Here is a 23885-nt window from a genome sequence, read left to right as displayed (position 1 = left end):
AGACTGAAGAACCAAAGGACAGCAACTTGTCTGTTCCCCTTCCCCCAATTCCCCAGCGCTGTTCCCATCCCCCAATTCCCCAATAAAATCTTTTTTTAAAAAAAGTAATCAGTTGGTAGCTTCCTCTTCTGGATTTGGAGGTACCAGGGAGAGGCTATGCTACAAAGTGAGGCCTACTGCCACTATTGCGGGGGGGTGCTTAAGAAGATATTCAGGTCATGCTAAGGCCAGTCTCTGCTTCTTTGGGGTTTGTGGACCTTTCAGAGATTTTAGGAAAGTCCACAGTGTGGCCTGAGGCTGGAAGTTTTTTAGGAAAAAGGTTCTGGCTGGTGTGTGGGTTGGGTAGGGCAGGTTCTCAGGAAATCACCAAGGTGGGCGAGTTTGATGGAGACTCAGATTTTGTACCTACCTGCAACTGCAGGCTGTGTGTGGGGAGGACTCAAGAAAAAAACAATGACACCTGCCAGCAGTTTAGTCCTGAAGAGAGCTGCCCCTCCAGCCTCTTCCTGAAGCCAGACAATTTAGTTTCTCCCAGTATGTCCCTGGTGCTTTTTAAGCTGCTGCCCCAGTGCTGGAGCTCTGAGCAAGTGAGTCGGTTCACAAATAAGTCCCTATGAGGGCCCTTTAAGAGGAACACCTGGGACTCCAGCAGCCCTCTTTGTCTCCCTGATGGAATTCCCATTGATTTTCACAGCCACATGTTGTGGGGAATCCTCTTCCTGGCACTGGTGGTTGGGGCTGGGGAGCCTGGTATGGGGTTGGGACCCCTTGCTCCTTAGGGGGGACCTCCAAACCAAGATATCCCTCCCAATTCTTAATGCCACATGTGGTGTGAGACCAGCTTGTTTCATGTTTCCGCCCCTCCTACCAGTCTTAGTGTGGCTTCTTTATATCCTTAGTTATAGGAGTTCTGTTCAACTAGTCTTCAGGTGGTTTTCAAGGGTGGCTGTTTTATAATTTAGTTGTAATTTTGATGTGGTCAGGGGACGAGGTGAACACAGCATTTACCTACTTTACCATCTTGATTGGATATTCTATACACTTTAAAAGGGTGAATTTCATGATATGTGAATTATATTGCAATAAAAATCCACCAGACTGAGAAATTTTATCATACAGATAGAAACATTTAGTATCTAAAATATATATGAAGGAAGTTACAAACAACTAAGTTCAATATCTAGACTCTACAAAGCAAAGAACTGTACCATTCATATAGAATGAAGCAAAAAGTAGAGATTCACATGAAAAAATTCACAGGCTCACTAAATGGTAATGGAATAAAACACAGGTAAAATTCCATTACATCTCTACCAAATCAGCAAAAAAAAAAAAAATTTAAATGTCAAACATTACTTTGGGCATGAAACATTTTAAAATTTTTTGGGAGGATTTTATGGCCAACTGTAATAAGTGTTATCAAATAGTTCACATTCTGGAGCCATTTTAGGAATAACAGGAGAAAAAAATGTGTATAGGAAGGTGGTGGAACATATACACAAAGCTGTCTGTGAAAACATTATAGCAAAGGATAATTGGGAGTAACAAATGACAAACCATGGGGAACAGCTAAGCAAATAAGTCATGTGAACTGTGTTGGAATGTGAATTATGCACATAGAACAAAGCTCCATGAAGACAGCAAAACGTGTTTGGTGCTCTGGTCACAGCCATGGAGAACCTGAGTCCAATCTAGGCGCTTATGTGAAGATGTGGAAAGAGGAGTTGCGGTAGGAGGTGTTTGGAGTTTAATCTTCATTTAATTCGTTTTTTCCCTTTACATCCCATCTCTTTACATATCTTTAAATGGGGGGCAATAAAGGGAACATCTGTGAACTAGAGCACCTAATATTCCACAGGCCCACAGATTTTCAGATACAGATCAGGACAGAATTCAACATTTGGAGTATGTGTCAAATGTTTTTTTTTCCACAACAGCCCCATCTCTTTCATGGCATTCAGTAGGGAAATGGGATCTCACAGTGATCAACCAAGTGGCAACAAATGGGTTTGTCATCAAACTTTCTAATCAATTTATTTGTGAGGACCAGCCAATACCTTTAAAATCCATAGTTTATTAATTCAGGTACAAAAATATTTTATAACAATCCAGTATGCTTGGTTTTTTTTCCCTAGTGCATTCAGTGAGGCCCCAGTAAACCCACTGGACAGATGGTGAGAGGATCCATGTTCTTCCCTCCATCATGTGTCCCAGGGCTGAAGATAGGTTGAAGGGGCCCAGAAGAAGAGAAGCTAGTGAATGTGTAGATGTGGGATTTGGCTGTCACATTGTAAAAGGAAATGTCTCTAGCGTTATAGTCCAGGAAGATGCCCACACGCCTGGGGGGCTCCCTCATCTTCAGGCGGGTCGGGGGAAAGGTGCACACCTGGTAGTCATTTCGCTTCATCATCACCACCCAGTAGCCACTCTCTGGTGACAAAGTCATGCTCCCCTTTTTGCTTGTGGATGCCTCGCAGATGCCCAGGACCCACCCTGTCTTGTCTCCCACCTCCACTTCCCAGTAATGGCGGCCAGAGAGGAAGTTCGGAGAGCCCAAGGCCATGATGCAGTTATCAAATCTTCTGGGACTGTCAGGCAGATTGTCCCACTTGTTTCCAAGTCTCACACTCTTCAGGTCATCAGAGAAAATGAGGTTGGGATGGGCGGTTTCTGCATCCAAAATCACATTAACTGCAGAGAGAATTAGAATACCTAGCTGGGGGTCCATGGGAAACATTCCCACAGATTCTCCCTACCTCCAGGAAACAGGGCTGTTTTGGAATGCAAGGGACAGCACAAGGACCCATCAAGCCAAGGCCATTTGCCTTGATCTGGGCACTTACCAGCATGTGCCTGAGCAGCAACCAATTCTGGAACTACAGAGAAAAGAGATGGGGGAAAAAAATCCTCAGCATTCCCCTCATTTCCCTGGTCCCCAAAACAAGGAAAGACAAGGATCCCCATGCTCAAGACCCTGATTGCTCTGCTTGGATATAACCCCATTTCTCCCAGGAACATGGGTCTACCCTGAAGACTCTGTGGTCTGATGAGTTGACCCAGCCAAATGAGCCTGGCACAGAGCCTGTGAGGACCTGTCATGACCTTTCTTTGCCTTTGTTACAGGTTTCTCTCTCTTCTAAATAATGGCCCAGAAATCAATAGTATAAGAGAATATCACAGTAACGCCTGTTCAGCACATGACCACCACCATACTTACCATTGAAGGTTTCCATTTCTGAACGCAGGGTTTCTAAAGGGAGAAAGGGAGCTAGAGTTAAGTTCCTGGCTAGGGACATATCAGGGAGAGGCTGAAGGCAGAGTCAGAAGGCCAGGAGAGGTGGAGAAGGGATGCCAGGGTGCTCTGGGCTACATGGATCTCAGGGAGAAGCAAGCAGCCACCTCCCAAGCCTACCTACCTGAGAAGCGCTGCATGCTCTTCTCCACAAACTCTGATTTCTGGTAGAGCAGGTGGAACTTTTCTTTCACCTCTGGAGGGGTGGTCCATGGCTCAGGGATAGTCACTGACTTGGCCCTAGAGACAAAACAATGTTGTCCAGAGAGGGCTGGAGCATGGGAGTGGCCTAAGGTACCATGAGCTAGGAGGGAGGTGCAGCCTCCACAGGGCATATACCCAGCTTAGCCTGGGCATCGCAAAGGAAGTCCTCCCTGGACTTCAAGTTCTAAATACTGGTCCTCAACTTTGGCTATGGATTCGCACCACCTGGGAGTTTTAAAAACCACTAATATTTAAACCACAAGGAGTTTTAATAATGGCCTTAAAATGGTACTGATATTGAGATGCTCAACCCAGAATTATCTATGTCAGATTCATTACACTTACCGAGTCTTTTTCTTTCTATTGAAATAAAAATGATAATAGATGAGGAAAAAAACCACAATGAGATGCTACTTCACACTCATTAGGATGGCTATTTTTAAGAAAAAACTAAAAATAACAGTGTTAGCAAGAATGCGGTGAGATTGGAACCCTTGTGCATTGCTGGTGGCAATATAAAATGGAGCAGACATTGTGGGAAATAGTATGGTGGTTCCTCAAAAAAACTGAACATAGAATTACCATATGATAGAACACTTCCACTTCTGGGTATATACCCCAAAAGAATTGAAAACAGAGACTCAGATATCTCTGTACCAATATTCATAGCAGCATTATTCACAATAGCCAAAAGGGGGAAGTGTCCATTGGTAGATGAATGGATAAACAAAATTTGATATATACATACAATGGAATATTATTCAGTCTTAAAAAGGAATGAAATTCCAACACATGCTACAATCTTGAAGCCATTATGCTAAGTGAAACAAGCCAGACACAAAAGCACACATATTTTATGATTCCACTTACATGAGGTAGGTAGAGTAACCAAATTCACAAAGACAGAAAGTAGTGGTGGCTGGCCAGGGGTTGGGGGATGGCGAAATGAAAATTTGTTTAGTGATATGAAATTTCCATTTGGGAAGATGAAAAAGTTCTGGAAATGGATGGTGGTGATAGTTGCACAATAATGTGAATGTACTTAATGCTACTGAATGTACACTTAAAAATGGTTAAAATGGTAAATTTTATGTTATGTGTATTTTACCACCAAAAAAAAAAAAGACTTAAAAAAATTTGTTCTTGGATTGCGCTACTGAAGATTTAGATTTAATTAATCTGCCAGCCAGGGCCTGGATGTCAAGATTTTGTAAAGCTCCTAGGGTGATGAAATGTCCGGTTTCCTCCCCCGCCTGCTGGGCTTAGCAGCTTGACTCCTCGAAAGTGCTTTCCTCCCTGAGGCCACAAACACTTGTGCAGGAACAGTTTTCATGCGGCGAATCGCATAGGACACAATCTATTAGGGACGTTTCCTAGGCAGCCGCAATCAGCATGGCAGGCTGTGTTCATTCTTTCTAGTCTTCAACCCCATGCGCTCCCGCCTGGTCATGCTCCTGTTTTCCCTACACAAATCCAGGAAGGCTTTTGTTGCTGCAGGAGATGGGAGGAGCCTGAGGAGGAGTCCCACACTCAGGGTTGGGAGCATCTCCCTTCTAGGACTGCCTCCCCAAATACTCCCTGCAGGACTCTCAAGGGAATGCCAGGGGATCTCTCGGTACCTGTGCAGAGTGACTCCAATGTCCTACGAGAGAAAAGAAGGAAGCTCTCCATTACCAGTCTCCTAGGGTCTGCACTGAATACTAGCCTCTCTTCCTGGACTCCCGGCCCCAGGGTATCAGCAGTTTGGGGGCACCTCTCCCCAATTCGAACCCTAATTACATGAGGTGGCAGCCCAGCCAGGGCCCGCAACAGAACTGCACCCATTCCCTGCTTATCTCTTCTGGGACATGCAGGGAGATCGCCTGGATTCTGGGCCACCCTGGGCTCCTGAGAGCTCATCAAAAGGGTCTGGGCACAAGAGGCATTGTGAGTCACCAAGACCAAGTCCCACCCTTGGCCCCAAGGGCCTCACCCACTGGCTTGGGAAGAACTGGTGGCAGTACTGGGAGCCCATGTCATCCTTCTGGGCACAGCAGACAGGGCAAGGCCAGGTCCAGCCACACTCACCTGCAAAAGCTCCCATTCTGACTGGCACTGTTTGGCCTCCAGGTCTTCAATCAACTCGTCGAGAAGGGCGATGTCCCTGGACACTCGGGTGACATATGTCTCCCTGACCTGGCCAATGGTCTGGCCCACCTCCTCCAGCCAGGCCACAAAGAGCTGCTCTTGCTGTTCCAGAAACTGGCACAACTGCTCCAACTGGTACCGGACTCTCTGCTTCTGGATTTCAGTTTGTTTCTAGGAATGGGACAGGAAGGGATAGAGGTCTGTGCGTAAACTGGATGTATGTGCCCACGGAATCCCCAGAAGCCCACCTCCTGGAGGTAGATAAGGCTTCATCAGCCTCTTGGAGGCCTGGATTCCAGATCAGGAGGCAAAATGGGCCAGAATCTTCCACAACAGCTGAGGGTAGAAGGGGATGGCTCTTGGAAAATGCCCTAAAGCCTAGTGTTAAGGATTCAATTGTATTCCCTCCAAAATTCATATGTTAAAGTCCTAACCCCCAGTACCGGAGAGTGTGATCTTATTTGGAAACAGGGTCTTTGCAGATGTCATTAGTTAAGATGAGGTCATACTGGAGTAGGGTGGGCCACTGGAGTGGGGAAATTTGGACAGATGTATATACCGGGAGAACAGCATGTGAAGAGACACGGGAAAGATGGCCATCTACAAGCTGAAGAGAAAGGCCTGGAACATGTTCTTCCCTCATGACTCTCAGAAGGAACCAACCCTGTCAACATCTTGATTTTGGACTTCTAGCCTCCAGAACTGTGAGAGAATAAATTTCTGTGGTTTAAGCCACTCAGTTGGTGATACTTCGTTATGGCAGCCACTGGATGCTAAGATACCTGGGGTTACCTTCTTCCTTCCTTGAAAGCCAATGTGATGATGGCATATGCCTGGGGTCATAAATGGACAAGATTATGACCACTGAAGTCTCCAGGAGGGAAACTTCACTTCTTGCCCCCACCCCAAAGTGCTGACATGCAGAAGGTTCTCAATATGGCTCTGAATGGGGATGGTCAGTCCAATTTGGATGTAAGTGAACTTGACTTATGAGTATACTGCCATTGCACACTGGTCAACCATTAACTCTTCTATTGACCTGTTTCTCATCATCACTAGGAAGCTTCTTTAGCAAGGTGAAGTGGCTCTGGGGCACCTTTTTCTTCCTCCAAGGAGGGAGAGGGCCCTTCAGATCCAGTAAGACTAGTGGTCTTAAGAAGTCTCATTGGTTTTGGTTCAAAAGGACAGGACTAACTTTAGTTATTTTTATTTTTAAAAAATATTTTATTGGGGAATTACGGGAGGGGAACAGCGTTGGGGAGTCAGGGAAGGGGAACAGACAAGTTGCTGTCCTTTGGTTCTTCAGTCTAGTTGTGGAGGGCGTCGCTTCCACTGGCCCATGTTGGTATTATCATTGCGCTCTTCCCGGCTGAGGCAGATCAGTCGCCGGCCACTGGACGGCTGCTCACGGTGGCTCTTGGTAGCTCAGGCCGGCTGCCAGCCACTCACGGTAGCTCTACGGCAGCCCACTGCTGCCTCATTGCAGCCTACACCGTCGCTGGTGACTCACGGGCAGCTCAGCTCCAGGTTGAGCTGTTGTTTACCATCTTAGCTATAGAGGGTGCAGCATCACTGGCCCTAATGTAGGATCTGAACCAGGGCCCTGCTGCTCAGAGCTGGGGCTAAGCCAGCTTTTAACCAATGTGCCATTCGTCCAGCCCCTAACTTTAGTTATTTTAAGCCAACTGTATCTCCTCACTTTTTGTTGTTGATGGCAGTAACATTGACTTTTTTTTTTTTTGAGGACAGGTCAGTTGTCTTGTTCAGTGGCCTATTCTAAAATTGTCTGATAATTTTGCTCATGATTAAATTCAGGCTAAGCATTTGGGTAAGAATACCATATGCTTATGTTTTTTGTTTTGTTTTGTTTTGTTTTTTTAGCTGAGCCATCCTGCTACCTGTTGGCAGCTCAGCGGCTGCTCAGCTCGGGCTGGACTCGACCGCTGTTGCTCAGAGCTCAAACTCTTGAGTGAGCTCTTAACCAACTGAGCCACTCAGCCGGCCCTCCATATGCTTATGTTTAATGCTGTGGTCTTAATAGCACATCTCATGGAGAGCTAAAGAATGTCTTTTGTCCATCACCATTATTGTGATACTAGGATCGGTTGCTTGGTTAAGGAAGGGTCTACCAGATCTCTCCATTGTAAATGTATATTATTTCCTTTATAATTATTAAGTAGTTTGGGGAGTGGTACTTTGAGAGTATATAAATATCCTGTCCTCTAACAATCTAAAAATTTTAGCATTCATTGATGTCCCCCATCGGAATCAATTGTTATATTGGTGTTTGTATAGTGGAAATTTCTAATTCACTTATTCTTCTATATTTGTTTTAGCTGGCATTCTGCTTTAAAGAAGAGCTTTTTCTTCTGCTTTCCTATGATCAAAAAAAATTTTTTTAGGGCTGGCCAAGTGCCTCGTTGGTTAGGAGTTGGCTTGGGAGCGTGAGCTCTGAGCAGCAGGGCCATGCCTGGGATCCTACATGGGCCAGTGACACTGCCCTCTACAGCTAAGATGGTGAACAACAGCTTGATCTGGAACTGGGCTGCCGTGAGTTGCCGGCAATGGCGTAGGCTCAAGTGGGGTGGCAGTGGGTCTGCAGTGGGCCTGCAGTGGCCTGCCGTTAAGTTACCGTAAGTGGCTGGCAGCCAGCGTGAGAGGCTGGCAGCTGCTGTGAGCCGCCATGAGCAGCAGTCCAATGGCCACGAGTGACTGCCTCAACCGGGAAGAGCGCAATGATCACAATACCAACATGGGCCAGTGAATCGACATCCTCCACAACTAGACTGAAGAACCAAAGGACAGCAACATGTCTATTCCCCTTCCCCGATTCCCCAATGCTGTTCCCCTCTCCCAATTCCCCAATAAAATCTATCTATCTATCTATCTATCTATCTATCTATCTATCTATCTACACACATTATTGAAAGAATGACGAGGAGAAGTTCTGAAAACAGCATCTCATTTCCACAGGGGCCCATGTTGCTGTGAGTTTCTTAAGCAAAGGCTGGACCCTCTTGTCTCCCTGGGTTTCCCTGAGTAGCCCAGGCTCCTGACTCGCCCTCCTAAGGGGTCATCCCTGACCTTTGTTCCATCCACAAGTTCTAAGCCACCTGGGATTATAGGAAAGGGTTTTCATTTTACTACAATTCAGGAGTTTCCCAAATGTCAGACACCAGGGCCAATGTCACCCTCCTCCCATTCTGCCCTTTTTTTATCTTCACCTGCTTTCTGTTGCATTGTGGTGGGTCCGAACAGAAGTTTGGAACCCAAAGAGGGAGATGGGATCCAACAAACAGAAATGCATCAGACAAATCAAGGCTGTAGTGGGTAGGTGCCTTCACTTGCAGGGAAAATGGAAGCGTTTTACACATCGACAGAGGCTAGACACCAGTTTGATAGAGGAAGGCCAATAATTTGTACTTACTGAAATCTGCAGCATTGCAAAACCACAGTTTTAAAGACAATGTCTACTTTAACCATTTGAATTTTAAAAATCCATATGGTTTTTGTAAAAAAATAAAATGTACAACAACAATGATAAAAACAATACAGAGGAGTATTTAAAACTGAAAAGTGTCTCCTCACCTTTCCTCAATCCCATCCATCAGCGACATCCACTGGCATTAGTTTCTCTAAACCATTTTGTGGGGAGTATGAGAAAGTATGACAGCGTCCTCGGAGATGCGGGTGGTGCCCCTCTGCAGGGACAAGCTCATCCTTGGACACCCATTACTTCCCTGCCTCCCCGCCAACAGCAGGCGATTCTAAATATGTGAGTAGCTCTGCTTCCCTATGAGCCAGAACAGAACCTCCATGACCCCTGTTCATTCTTGGCCCCTTCCCTCCTTCTGCAGTGGCAAGCCCAGGCAAGGACTTGGCCTTACCAGGTAGTTTGCGGTGTTCTTATCCCCCTGAGATCTCTGCTCTTCTCCAGATTTTTTCAACTGCTTCAGATGCTCCAGCTGCTTCTGAATTTGTTCCTGGAAAAAGAGCATTTGTTGAAGCTTAAACTTGGCTCCTGCCCCCTTAGTTGGTGCCAATCCTAGAGAGGAAAATCTGCTTCAGGGAGTAAAACTGAGGGTGCTACAGCCAAGAGCACATGGAGGGGTGCCCAGGAGAGGAAGAATGAATTCTCCACACCTAGGGAAGCAGAGCCAAGAGAAAGAAATATTCCTAATGATCTCCTGTGAACACCTAGATTCAGCCATACCTGAAGTGAGACTCCCTTGGACCTCTAAGCTACGTGAACTGGTAAATTTTCTCTTTGCTGTCCTGGTTTGTACTGTGTTTTTGCTATTTACAGCTCAAGAATGCTGGCTAATGCACCAACCTCCCAGTGTCCCTGGGAAAATGAAGCAAGCCCAGCGTGTCCACGTGCCCAGCAGAGAAGGGCCCCCAGACAGGAAGCCCTACCTTGTATTCCAGGGCAGCCTCCTGGATGGGGCGCATCCGGTGGCCTCGATGCTCCTGACTCAGGCTGCAGATGAGGCAAATAGGCTCCCTGTGGTCCTCGCAGAAGAGCAACTGGACCTGCTTCATGTGACGCTCACATTGCGGCAAGGCCTTGGGGCTCAGGCTGGCCATCTCTGGGCCCTCCTGCTGCTTGTGGCCTCCAGTATTCTTCCTTGGGATCGAGGCCTGATGCTGGCGGCAGCTGGGTGAGCAACCACCTGAGGCTTTGGGATCCCTATAAGCACCGGAGCAGCTGCAGGAATCATGCACACAGGTGCCACCAACCGGGTCTCCTTTCTGGGCACAGCAAAGGGGCCTCACAGCTTCGTCTTGCGGCATCTCTGGGGCTATGGCAGTAAAAAAATCTCCTGAGTGACAAACCCAGGATGTTACAAAGGAGTGATACAAAAGCACATCAGAGAGAGAGAGCCTGCTTTTGGGACATGTGAGTTCTCTGTTAGACTGTGGCCACTTCCTAGCTTGTCCTCCCCTTATGCCCCTCCTGCAAGGCAGCAGACAAGCCTCTTGGACTGAGGGCTAAGGGCTAGATCTCATGACAGTTCTCAGACCTAGAATTCTTGGGCATTTATTGTGAAGAAAGGCCTTTTGCCATAACTTCTGTGCCTTCCTCCTGCACATACACTGATCTAGCAGGCGATATAGATAGCAAAACATTCGGACTAGTGTTTGCTTTGCCACTTAAGACCACCTAGGCTGCTCATGGCTCGAGTGGGAACTCCATGGGGACAGTAGATGGCTCATAGCTGGCCCCTAGCAGAGTCCCTGGCACATGGTAGCCTTTGGGAAGCATGTGTTGAATGGAAGGAACAAATGAACCGCTTCTCACACCCAGGTTCAGGAAGTATTAAATGAAAGTAAAGAAGAGGACTTTATGAGGCTGAAGGGTATAATCCGTCATGATGATGTACAACTATGACTATCTCTGAAGTAAAACCATAGCACAACTTCATAATGCAGAAATGACAGAAGATACAAGAAGAAATAGAAACACATTCAATCCATCAGTGCCCTCCCACCTCCTCCTCTCGCAGGGTCCCAGGAATTTATATCACAGCTATAAGTGAGACTGCAAGAGGCCCCTTAGTTATCATTCTCCCCGCCTACCCTTGTGATAGAATTGATTACTGCTGGTATGGCTGTTCCCCACTCCCAAATAAAATTACATTTCTCAGCCTCTTTTGTAGTTAGGTGTAGCCATTTGACTACATTCTGGCCAATGGATGTAAATGGATCAGCTTCTAGAAGCTAAGTGATACCATTCTCCTTTGTCCCTTCCTGCTGCCTGGAATGAAGCAGGAATCATGAGCTTGAAAGTAAACTTGGTAGAGCAGAAAAACAGCAGGAGCCTGGGTTCCTGGCCCATGGAGTACCGCATCTATCATGGGCCACCTATGTGACACTTATGAGAAAGAGCAGCAAACTTCTCTTTTGTTTCAGATACTGTTATGGTGTTTCTGTCATTCACAACCCAACATAATCCTGATTTCTTCCTCCTTAGTCAAAGAGACCTAGGATTTTATTTTATTTATTTATTTATTTACTTATTTTTTTTTTTAAGCTGAGCCATCCTGCTACCTGTTGGCAGCTCAGCAGCTGCTCAGCTCAGGCCGGGAATCGAACCGCTGTTGCTCAGAGCTCAAACGCTTGAGTGAGCTCTTAACCAACTGAGCCACTCGGCTGGCCCAAGACCTAGGATTTTAGCCAACAGCTCTCAGCCCCATGACATTACTGCAATGGGATTATTGGGAGAAGGGGATATTTTTACCTAGTCTTTCCCAGATGCTCAACCTGGGGTCCATGAAGCCCTTGGAATTCTAAAGCAGGACTTCAGAGAGTCTAAGAAGTAACTGAAATTTGATGCAACATTTTGTGAAGATGTGCATATATAGATTTTTATTTTCAGGATTCATAGCCTCAAACAGATTCTCAAAGGGTTTGGGACCTCAGAAGGCACCCAAGGATCTAGTGACATAAATACATTGGGATTAAAAGGAGGTTTATGAGGGAATACCTGCACAGGTCACTTATTCCCTAAGTATGCCAGGACTTTTGCATTCTGGAGTCCTTTCTTACCTGAAGATGGAGGAACTTTGGGATTTGAAGATTCATGGAGCACACTGCCGACCACCTGCCCCAAGGTCTCAGAGGTCTCTGGACCCTCAATTCCCTTTTTCTCTGAAGGTGCTGTGGCTTCGGGATGCTCATAGGTCGTCTCCTCTCCAGCCAATGTTACATTGGAAGATGTATTTCTGAATGCCACCCCACCCAGGATCACACAATGTTCTGGATTTCCGGAGCCTTTCTCTGGAGTCACAGTATCCCCTGCATCCAGAGTGGCCACTTCACTGGGGTTTGCTGCTGAGTCCAGAGTCTCACTTCTCATTTTCTCTTGAGGCAGAAGAGTTTTTGGATTGGGAGCTTCTCTTTCTCCTGAAGTAATGGTAAATTCAAGACTTTTGGGTCGCTTGTTTTTTGAAGGTAAATTTGCTTCAGATATCTTGCATTCCTTCCTTCCTGGGGACCCAGCAAATGACCCACCAGAGAGTCCTTGGAGCCTTCCTGCAGAGCTGGCGTTCCTGCGCACGACAACACTTGACAACACTTTCTCCCCTTGCAGCTTGCTGGGGAAGGGACTTCTTCTGGAAGACAGAGTCCCGCCCCTGGCTCCTGGCTTGCCCTGCACATCCAGGCCCTCAGAGACCTTCTGATCTCTCCGTTTGCCCTGAGGCTTCTTCTGGGGCCCTCTCCCAGCCTCAGGCTGGCTGCCTGATAGGCTGGCTGCCCCATAACCACTTTGCCGCTGCCTGTCACCTTCCGGGCCACCTGGTATCCTCAGGCTCTTGGGCTTTTTCTCCCCAGAGAAAGAAGACATTGCTGAACAGTCGGTGCCATTTTCTTGTATTGGGTATTCTGAAAGAACAATGAGATAGTTGGGAGCTCAGAGCCAAGGGCTGGAGGAAGGGAGAGAAGGGAGAAATCCCCTTTGAAATTAGAGAAGTTCAGAACGTTCTAGACAACAGCATTCAATTACCATTAAATAAGAGATTACAAATTGGGGCCAGCCGAGTGGCGCCTGGTTAAGAGTTGGCTTGTGGCGCCAGCTCTGAGCAGCAGGACCCCGGTTCGTATCCCACATAGAGGGCCAGTGATGCTGCACCCTCTACAGCTAAGATGGTGAACAACAGCTAGACCTGGAGCTGGGCTGCTCTGAGTTGCCAGCTATGGCATAGGCTGCAGTGGAGCTGGCCGCTGGCCGGTGGCAGATGGCATGCACTTTCGTCATGAGCTGCCGTGAGCGGCCGTTCAATGGCCAGCGAGCGACTGCCTCACCTGGGAAGAGCGCAATGATAATACCAACATGGGCCAGTGAATTGACGTCCTTCATGACTAGACTGAAGAACAAAAGGACAGCAACTAGTCTTCCTTTTCCCCAATTCCCCAATGCTGTTCCCCTTCCCCAATTCCCCAATAAAATCTTTAAAAAAAAAACATACAAATTATTCGTTATATATTTTTCAAATAGTGTTTTCAGATTTTTTTAGGCAGGAGAACTTGTTTCCAATATAAGAGTTCCAAAAACAGAATTCTTCATACATAAATAAAAACCCTAGTTTATTGGTATGAATTTGTGTGTGACTATAGATGGACAAAACTCATAAAATCAATCAATAAACAACAAGTGTTGGCGAGGATGTAGAGAAAAGGGAACCCTTGTGTGCTGTTGGTGGGATCGCGAATTGGTGCAGCCACTATGAAAAACAGTTTGGAGGTTTCTCAAAAAATTAAAAATAGAAATACCTTATGACCCAGTAATTCCACTCCTAGGTATTTATCCAAAGAAATCCAAAACACTAATTTGAAAAAAATATGCACCCTATGTTTACTGCAGTGCTAGTTGCAATAGCAAAAATATGGAAACAACCCAAGTGTCCATCAATAGATGATTGGATAAATGAATTGTGGTATATTTATACAATTGAGTATTATTCTGCCATAAATAACAATGAAATTTTACCATTTGCAACAACATGGATGGACCTAGAGGATATTATGCTAAGTGAAATAAGTTAGACTGAGCAACACCAATACCATATGATCTCGCTTATATGTGGAATCTAAAGAACAAAATAAATGAACAAAACAGAAATAGTCATTAAAAGCAGAAATCAAGTAGGCCACATTCTTTGATCACAATGTAATAAAATCAGAAAGTACAGCAAAAAGGCAGCAGAAGAACAAGGAGAAGGAGAGAAAAAAGGAAAGAAAAGATAAAAGGAAGAAAGAAGGAGAGAGGGAAGGAGAGAAAGAAAGAGGGATGGAGGTAAGGAGGGAGAGAAGTGAAAGAGGGAGGAAGGAAAAGAAAAGAAAGGAAAAAGTCCTCTTGAGAATTCTGAAATGCCTTTGTAAAATGTGTTTAAAGAAGAGCTCAAAACTACAATTAGGTGGGTAACAATGAGAAGATTACCTATCGACCCTGTCAATGTGATTGGTTAGAAAGCCCTTTTGCTGGGCCGGCCGAGTGGCGCGATGGTTAAGAACTCGCTTGGGATGCCAGAGGGCCCCGGTTCGGATCCCACATATGAGGGCCAGTGACACTGCCCTCTACAGCTAAGATGCTGAACAACAGCTCAACCTGGAGCTGGGCTGCTGTGAGTAGCTGGCGACGGCGTAGGCTGCAGTCCCTGTAGCAGTGGGTTGCCATGGGCTACCGTATGTAGCCAGCAGCCAGCGTGAGCGGCCAGCAGCCGCAGTGAGCGGCCAGCAGCCGCAGTGAGCGGCCGTCCAGAAGCCGGCGACTGATCTGCCTCGCCAGGGAAGAGCGCAATGATGGTGCCAACTTGGGACAGTGAAGCAGTGTCCTCCACAACTAGATTGAAGAACAAAACGACAGCAACTTGTCTGTTCCCCTTCCCCTAATTCCCCAGTACTGTTCCCATCCCCCCAATTACCCAATAAAAATCTTTAAAAAAAAAAAAGAAAAAGAAAGCCCTTTTGCTTACACAGATGTTTGTACACAAGTGTTAATCATAAATGATTAAAAAAAAAAAGGAATTCTCTACAAATGGGCTCCTGCCTCTCCTGATCCTTCCCAGAGTCAGAATCTCAACGTTTTTTAAAAAATGTTTTTAATTTTTAAATTTTTTTTTAAAGCCATTGGGCTTAGCTTTACTAATCTGGCTCCAAAGACCAGAGCAGGGAAAGGGACTTCTCGGTCAAAGTCACTAGCGTCATGGTAGATCTGGGATTCTTAACCCCCAAGTCAAAGTGCATTGGTCTGAACACATACTCATTCTTGAACCTTCCACCCCATCCCAACAGTTACAATGGTAGAGGAGGGGGCATGGGACCTACTTACCTGGGCCAATCGCCCTGTGGAGCTCCTCTGCCAGAAGGTGCTGGTTGATGGCCTTCAGGACCTTCAGGGTCAGCTGCACAGCACATCTCTCCCCATAGTGAGAGACCAGCAGATTGGCCAGCTTCACTTGCCTAGCTGTCTGGAGCTGGCCCCTGGGTATCCGGGGGTGCTCCTTCTCCAGGCTGGTGTTCTGCAGCTTGAACTTGAACTTCTCAAAGTCATAAGGCAACAGCTCCTCCAGGGAGTGTAACAGATGGTCACTCGGGGTCTTGGTCATGGTGTTGACCAGGAGAGGCTGGAGCCAGCTGTCTGGCTTCTGAGAGGAGAAGAAGCCTTCTGTCCTGGAGCCCAGGGTGGTAAGTGAGAAGGGGCAGCTTGTGAAATAACGGAAAAGGCACAGGAAATGCTCTGTGCTTCGGTGGTAAGTGAGGTTATACGAGTGTCATTGCTGGCTTGTGTTCTTTTTCTTGCAGTTTTTGAGGCTTTTCCAGCTGGGAGGGCTAAATGCCTTCCCTCCAATGCCCCAGCTCTCACCTCCAGGGGCTGGACTGTAGAGTGGTAGGTAAGCCTGTGAGGGGAGTCTGGGATTGGATTCCAGTCTCTTGATCCTTGGACAGACACTCAGATGCTTCCCTCTCTCCTCCTCCCAGCATTTGGGGATGAGGGGTGGGAACAGAGCTCCTGGAGAGGACCATGATAAGGTCAGCCCCTTTAGCCAGCTGTTCTCTGCCAGACTCTTGGGATTTAACTGACACTCCAGAGCCAATGGTGAGAATGGGGGGCAGCAAATACAGCCCTGCAAGCTTTGTGGCTCCCTGCTCAAGAAGGCAGGCAAGACCAGAAGGGCTCTGCCAGGAGACAATCCCTGGTGTCACCCCTGTTCATGCAATTCCAGTTGTCTGGTACTTCCAGCAAGGGCCTCATAATGCAATGCCTGGGACCACCATCCTGAGCTGTTTGTTCCCAGAGCTGACTCTGCCCTGGTTTCCTGTGAACATACCTGGGAGAAGATGCTCGTCTATACACATTTACTGAACACATATTCTGGACACCATGCCAGGATGCTGGAGAAACAAGGTGGAAAAGGTATAGACGTCCTTTGGAGCCCAGTGTGGGGCCCCAGAGGCGGTTCCAAAGCTCATGGAAGTTGTATGTGGGTAAGCTGACTTCTTCGTCAGTTAACTGCTTCTGTCTTCCTGCATATCCTGATTTTTATCCCCAACTTTTTGTTTTGAAAAATTTCAAACCTACAGAAAAGTTGGGAACATAATACAATGAACACTTATATAACTTTTACCTAGATTAGCCAACTGTTTACATTTTATAGTATTTGATGATATTCTTCCCTCCTCCCCTCTCTTCCTCTCCCTTTCCCTCCATTCTCCTCCCCTCCCCATGCATTTAGGCACACATTTTTTCTTTTTCTGAACCATTTGGTAATGAATTGAAAACATTATCACATATCACTCCGAATACCCTAGATGCCCTAAATACTAAGAACAAGGATACAAGGATATTATTTTAAATAATCAGAATACAGTAATCTCACTCAAGAAATTTAACGTTGTTAAAGCAAATTTCCCCATTTGTCCTGATAATGTCCTTGACAGTTTTTTGTTTTTTTCAATACAGGGTCCAATCAGAGTTCTTGCATTGCTTTTAGTTGTCATGTCTCTGTAGTATCCTTCCATGTAGAACACTTTCACAGTCCCCAGCTTTTTTCTTAATTCTTTCAAGACATTAATGTTTTTGAAAAGTCCATTCCAAGCAGAATGTTCCTCAATTTAGATTTGTGTGATTGTTTCCTCATTATTAGACTGAGGGTACATCCAAGGCATACTAAGAACTCTCCATTACAAAAGGACATTTTTTCTTTGTAATTAATGAACATGATTGTGTAGAAATGTCTGGTTCTCCCACAATATTTCCATGGTTTTAGCATCCACTGAGGATCCTTTCTTAAATCAATTGCTATAATGGTGGTTACAAAATGGTGATATTTCTATCACTTAATTGGCATCATTTGCATATCCTGGTTTAAACTTTATCTTTCTCATGACATTTTTGGCTTATAAATGTTTTGTTGGTAATACAGTTACCCTTCAATGGTGCTTCCTCTGGGCCAGGCACTGCTTGCTTTATATCCATTATCTCTTAGAATTTCTGCACTTCCCCTTCAGGGCAGGATTTGTCATCCCCATTTACACCCAGGATTGGTAGGTAGCTTAGTCACTTGCCCAGAGCCAGGATTCAAACCTACTCTATTACTCACTTTGCAAAATTGTCACCCTGCATGATAATAATTTATTTTACTATGCAACACTAACTATGGATGCCACTTTTTCAGCTCATCTGAGAGGCTCAAAATGGGCCATACTGACCACTTCCACAGGTCAGTGACAACATTCTGAAGCCTGGCTGAACAAACAGCCTTGTGTGTGACCAGCTTGGGATCAACACTTCAATGAGTTCTGGTTGGTTGAATTTATCTTATTGTCCATGTGGCCCATGTGCTTTTAATTTTACAGAGTATTCAGTGATTTTGGTTTAATAACTGATATAACACCCAGTTCTCTGGATCCAGCTGAGAAAATAGCCCCAACCCAACATCTTCCCTAAAAAAAATGGGTAAACCCAAATGCATATTTCTGATGCAAATGTTGGATTGTGAAATTCTAAGGTTGGGCCAGAAGGATGTTGACTGGGGTGTCTCTGGGACCCGGACCGGTACGAGATTCCGGAACACAGCAGCGCAGGCACCTCACAGGCATCCTCCCACTGCTGACGCAGAAATTATGAAATTGTGCAATGACATGCAGTATCCTTTGTATTCTTGGGTCCCTGACCCTGTCTTGACTAGCTAGGAAACTCCTCTAAGCTGAGACTATGCCAGAATTGGATAGGAAATGGGGCTTTCCAGTCTACTGCACAGGCTCTTTTGCAAGTGCAGTGACATCTTTTACAATGGGCAATTCAGAGGAAGGGACTTCTTGGAGAGCAGTGTTTTGATGCTACTAAGTCCTTTCCAGGTCAAGAGAGTCTTACAAAAACTTCCATTTTTCAAGGTTCCAGTGAGTTTTTTAAATGAAGAAATATGAAAATAGGATTATGGCTATTGGGATGAATTTTAAATCTTTAACAATTAAAGTGAAGTATTGATGAATTCCTATTTCTTGTTCCCCTGTGCTGTATGTGTCCGCTTATTTGGGACAACATAATAAATCTAAATCCAATGCAACTGGTACAAAGGGTCCAACCTCTGCTTTTAACCTAAGTAATGTAATACACAGTTGAGTCACCCTGGCTTTTACTCCATTTCGATCAGGGGTTTCACTTTTTACCACATTCATTTTTGCATCAGTTTGGGATTTTTAAATCAATATGTATTTTTATAATAAGAAAAAAGATATTTTAAAAAAAGTACTTTATAATTATGATTGCCTCTAAGGTGCAATCAGCCCTGTCCCCGCAACCATCACGATAAAGGATGTCTACAAAGTAGTACTTAAATATAATACATATTTGCTATTGAGAAAAATGGAAAGAATTGCTGGGAAAATGATGGAAGAGTTCCAGTGTTAATCTGGAGTTGAAAATAGTGGATCCCATTGTGATGTGAACTCTCCCTTGCCCCCCAGTATATTGAATTTTAAGGGAGAAATTTTGAGACTTTGAGGGGTTATTCATTCAAGTTCTGAGTGAATTCCACTGAGAAACATACTTGTAACTGTGCTGAGAGCAAACGGGGTTCTGGGACAACCTGCAACCTCCTAATCAGAATGGAAACAGAAGGAGAGGAAGCCAGCTTCCCAAAGTGGGATGCAGTGGGTGACCTTGACGTGTTGAGGTAGTCCAGTAATGGGATCCAAATAGGTCCCCAACCAGCTCACCAATGAGAACTTTATTTACAGTATGGTAATGTTAAGCAAGAGGCTTTGTAAGCTATAAAGTGTTTATACACATTATTCCGATTGTTAACTCTAGATGGGGGGGGTCAGTGGGTGTTCATTTTACTATTTACATTTTTCTGTGTACTTACACATTTAAAAACTGAAAAAATTTTGTTCTACCACTATTTAGAAGGGACCCTCTAGGAGGTTGACTTTGTGCATACAGTCCCTGACCTCCAAAGGCTTAAAGGTCAGCGGAGGAGGAAAACACAGTTGCCTGGAAGTCTACTGCTCTCCCTTCCCTACACCCTTTGACGTTCGGTTTACATAATCCTGTCCCACTCTCATCTCCCCGTCCTTTCACCCCCGGCAGAGCTGACCCTTCCTGCCCGGTGCTTCTGTCATTCCCGCTCACCACCTCGTATTGAAACTGTTCTGTTTGGAAGCTGCACAAAATTGTGGGGAAACACAGGACCCCAAGATCTAGGACCCATGTGACCTGATCAAGTTACTCGACTTCTCTGAGCCTTTTTTTTTCTTTTGTCAAATGGATTGTTGGGGAATTCAATGAGAAAGTATGCAAAAGTGCCTGGCACCGTGGGATAAGTGTTTACTTCATTCTTTGGTATTCCACGCCTGTCACGTCTTGGGCAGCGTCAGTGAAGGTGGACAGAAGATCTCCGCCTCCAGGACTTCCTCCGCCCACACCCCGCGGTTCCTGTCTTGGGGACAGGAAGGCGCCGTCTTGGCGGGTGTCACGCTCTGCAGCACCTCCCTGGGGCAACAGCTCCGAGGGGAAGAGGCTTGGGGCAGGCTGGGGAAGAGCGGCTAGAGGATAAAGGCGAAGTGTCAGCGCAGGGCCCCGACCGACAGGCAGGCGCAGAGCCTCGCGGGCATGCTCGAGGTAAGGGAAGCCCAGAGAGGCGCGACCCACACCCGGGGCTCGCTTCCGTCACGCAGCCCCACGGCGACCTTAGTCTCCAGCACCCCGCGCACAAAAGCGCCGGCAACTTTGAAGTACATACATCTCCGGCGTTGGCGCTGTTGATGGGGTTGGCAGGCCCAGCAGCCTGTAGTTGTTTCTCGTCAGAGCAGCCGAGCGCCCCGCGCGGAGGAGGAGCGGTTGTCGCTGCTGATGTCGGAGCACAACCTGGGGGATATGGAGTAGGCGTAGTTCCCGGCGGCTCCGGGCTCCTGGGCTTCTGCGCGTCTGGGCTGCGCTGAAGCCCTTGATTCCCCCAAGCGCTCTCACCCTTATGAACCTGTAGACCTCGTTCACTCATGTTTACGGCAAACTATTGTATTTACCGAGTGCCTGGTATGTACCACTTAACTGTGCTAGAAGGATGGTCACGTCAGGCAGGATTCCTGTCCCTGGAAGCTTATCTCAAGGGAGAAGGGGAGTAAGCCGATAATTTCCAGTCATGATAAGGGCTGTGAAAGAAAAGGGTCCTTTAACCGAACACCAGAACTGCCATTTTCTCGGTTTTCAAACACTGCCCCGAGGAACCCTAGAATGCAGATTCTTAAACTTCTCTGTATCATGATTCCTGTTGAAAAATCTAGTAAAATGCTATGTTCCACAGGGATGATGGTTTTGTTCAGAAAAGAGTACATGCATTTACAATTTCATATATCAGTTCGGGGCATTCATGGATTTCCTGAAGTCCACCTGGGGGAACCTAGTAGGGGGCTGGAGGCATAGACAACCCCACCCTCACGTCAGTCAGAGCAGCCCCCACTTTATAGCTGTTTTGCATATCTTCCCTTCAAGAAAGATTTCCTTTGATCCAAGTGTCCTGCATGGAGGGAAATAAAAAGGATCACCCAGCTAGATTGTCTATCTGTATTCCTAGTTCCTGCACTCTATTTAAGTCTTTCCCATCAAGACTACTCTCTAGTTGCAGGTAAACATAACCAGACTGTTGTCACCTGAATGGTAGTGTGAGAGGGCACCTTCTTATTTAAATCCTTGTCATCCTTCTGAAACATTCCCCTGCCTGTCACACTTGCCAATTAGTTAGCAACTGTAAACAACTTAAATGACTATCACCAGGGGACTGGCTTAGTAAATTTTGGTGAAGCCATTCCACGGACTGCACTACATCCGTTGAAAACAGTTCTGTGGTTTTCCATGTGCTAATGTGCAAAGATGGTCAACATATATTATTAAATGAAAAGAGCACATTTACAGTACAATGTGACAAAAATCCCATGTTTGTGAATAATAGAAAAACATTAAAAAATTTTAAGTATCTGAAGGGAGATTCAAGAAATAACATGGCAACCTCTAAGTCAAATTGGGAGTTGGGGTAGTGCTTTTCACTCTATGTCCTCTACATTTTTGTGTTTTTCAATGAACATTTAGACATTTTATGGTACATGAAACATGGTCTGTGAATATGTTCTCAGTGTAAAATAATAAGGCAAAACAGAAAATATAGCAAGGTAAGTGTTAGAGGAAGACTTATGTTTTGCTCACTATTTTTATTACAAAAAGTTAAATAAAACCTCATTAACTGGAATGTGTTTTCACAGGAGTGCAGAGGATTATAAAACTGGTTTTTAAAAAGAAGACTGTGCCTTTAGAGAAACAAATATTTCAGGTTTTCAAATAATATGTGATGCTTGCCAATACAGAAGGAAACACAGCACAGACCTACCTCTAAAATAAACACACATATACATATATACACTCTGCAGGCATCAAATTAATGAATACACAGACTCTTTAATGATAGCATACAGTTTCACACCTTGATCCCTTGAAGCAACAGAATAGAAGCTAACATTTTGAAAAAATGATTGAGATAAGCTGAAATGACTGAAAGGCCGTTTGCTCAGGAAAGCATTAGTATTTGGACAGTGCCTTTCCCCTTAGTATTTGGACAGTAACCAAACAATGCATCCACGCCAAACTCGAGTGACATTTCTCCTGGCATCCTGTAGAGGGCGCACTTGAGCGTGGTCTCTAAGGCTGCAGCTGAAGCAAAGTGCACACCCCACTCCCATCCTCACCCCGAAGCACAATACTCTGCAGAAGCCTGCTGCTGGAAACAATTCTTAATTGCTGCAAGAAGTAGTTAGGAGAAAAAACTGGTATTAGTCAAAGCTAAAATTGTACCACAGAACATTTCCCAATACTGATGTGGTGGTGGTGGTGGGGGATATCAAAATACCAAAAATCATAGTTTTGGAACTGTAGTAAATGACACTTCTCATTGAAGATAACATATATGGAGCACTTTAAATATACGCCAAGTATCATATGAGTGCTTTACATGCCTTTATAGCATGGACTTGAGTCAAACTGCCTGAGTGAGAATACCATCCCTACAGTTAATCAGTTGTGTGACATTGGCATATGCTGTACTGACCCACTTATTCAGCCTAGAAAAGGAAGCAAATTCGAATACATGCTATAACATGAGTAAATGGATAAATCTTGATAAGATTATGCTAAGTGAAATAAGCCAGACACAAAAGGACAAATATATGATTCCACCTATATGAAGTACCTAAAACAGTTAAATTCATAGAGACAAAAAGTAGAATAGTGATTACCAGGAGCTGGGAGGAGAGGGTAATGGGGAGTTATTATTTAATGAGTAGAGTTTCAGTTTGGGATGATGAAAAAGTTCTGGAGATGGATGGTGGTGATAGTCACACAACAATGTGAATGCAGTTAATGTCACTGAATTGTACACTTAACAATAGTTAAAATGGTAAATTTTATGTTATATATATGTGTTACCATCCCAAAAAAAGCCCTTTAAAAATGCACATACCCTTGCTTCAGTTATTTCACTTTTAGGACGCTATCCTAAAGAAATTATTGAATGTACACAAGTTGCATTATTAGATATTCATTGCAGAATTGTTTTTTAAAGCAAGAATAGGAAACAACTTATTATAAATTTCCATCAACAGAGGAGATACTGTTGGGTCTTTGGAAAACTCATGACATATTTTGTCTATGTTTTTCAAAGGTCATTTATTTATATAAAGAACAAAGATCAATCAATGATATATTGCCCGTTTTGCTCGATAACCTTTTGCCGTCTTTCACCTCATTCATAGAAGGGCCTGTCTTTATTTGTGAAAAACTGAACAAGGTGCTGATTTACAGCCTCATCTGAATTGAATGTTATACCATGCAAGGAGTTTTGAAGAGAGCGAAACAAGTGGAAGTCTGATGGCGCAAGGTCAGGTGAGTATGATGGGTGTGGCAACACATCCCATCCAAGTTCCAGTAATTTCTGACGGGTGATCAAACTTGTGTGTGGTCTTGCGTTGTCGCGATGGAACACACTCCTTTACAATTTACAAGCTCTGGACGTTTCTGGATGATGGACTCATTCAAACTGTCCAATTGCTGACAGTACACATTTGAATTGATTGTTTGGTTCCTTGGTAGGAACTCGAAAAATACGATACCTTTAAAATCCCACCACACTGAGAGCATAACCTTCCTCTGATGAATGTCTGCTTTCAATGTCGCTTGAGGCGAATCATCACTTCGGGACCAAGACCGTTTGTG

The 23885-nt window shown here is 45.2% G+C and overlaps 2 protein-coding genes across 3 annotated transcripts in view; one reads left to right on the top strand and one right to left on the bottom strand.

The window, feature by feature from the left end:
* Positions 1–2000: 2000 nt before the first annotated feature.
* MEFV (MEFV innate immunity regulator, pyrin) lies at positions 2001–16138 on the bottom strand. Of its 2 annotated transcripts, none has more exons than XM_019632862.1 (10): positions 15456–16138; positions 12173–13009; positions 10040–10446; positions 9511–9606; positions 5564–5794; positions 5116–5138; positions 3417–3532; positions 3218–3250; positions 2844–2876; positions 2001–2691 (listed from the first exon to the last, which is right to left on the bottom strand). In XM_019632862.1, exons 1-10 carry the CDS (start codon positions 15730–15732, stop codon positions 2141–2143), a joined length of 2604 nt encoding a protein of 867 aa, XP_019488407.1. In that variant the 5' UTR covers positions 15733–16138; the 3' UTR covers positions 2001–2140. The 2 variants fall into 2 exon arrangements, with proteins under 2 accessions (XP_019488407.1, XP_019488408.1); XM_019632863.1 differs by having other exon boundaries at positions 2002–2691; positions 10040–10425; positions 15456–16137.
* Positions 16139–20055: 3917 nt separating this feature from the next.
* Positions 20056–23885, top strand: part of ZNF263 (zinc finger protein 263) — a 19148-nt gene continuing 15318 nt past the window's right edge. Inside the window, exon 1 of the mRNA XM_019632867.1 lies at positions 20056–20249. The gene's annotated coding sequence lies outside the window, so the exon portion shown is untranslated. The remainder of the gene's footprint in view (positions 20250–23885) is intronic.

This window comes from Hipposideros armiger, unplaced genomic scaffold (assembly GCF_001890085.2).
Source record: "Hipposideros armiger isolate ML-2016 unplaced genomic scaffold, ASM189008v1 scaffold_1192, whole genome shotgun sequence".
Taxonomy (NCBI): Eukaryota; Metazoa; Chordata; class Mammalia; order Chiroptera; family Hipposideridae; genus Hipposideros; species Hipposideros armiger.
This window is presented reverse-complemented; position numbering and strand designations above follow the sequence as displayed.

What these genes read in the sequence shown, in the direction of transcription:
- MEFV (XM_019632862.1), bottom strand. Translation starts at nt 15,732, where the DNA reads ATGACCAAGACCCCGAGTGACCATCTGTTACACTCCCTGGAGGAGCTG. An exon ending in CCACAGGGCGATTGGCCCAG is followed by an intron (nt 13,010 to 15,455) that starts GTAAGTAGGTCC and finishes TTGTTCTTTCAG; the next exon opens with AATACCCAATACAAGAAAAT. An exon ending in CAAAGTTCCTCCATCTTCAG is followed by an intron (nt 10,447 to 12,172) that starts GTAAGAAAGGAC and finishes TTTGTCACTCAG; the next exon opens with GAGATTTTTTTACTGCCATA.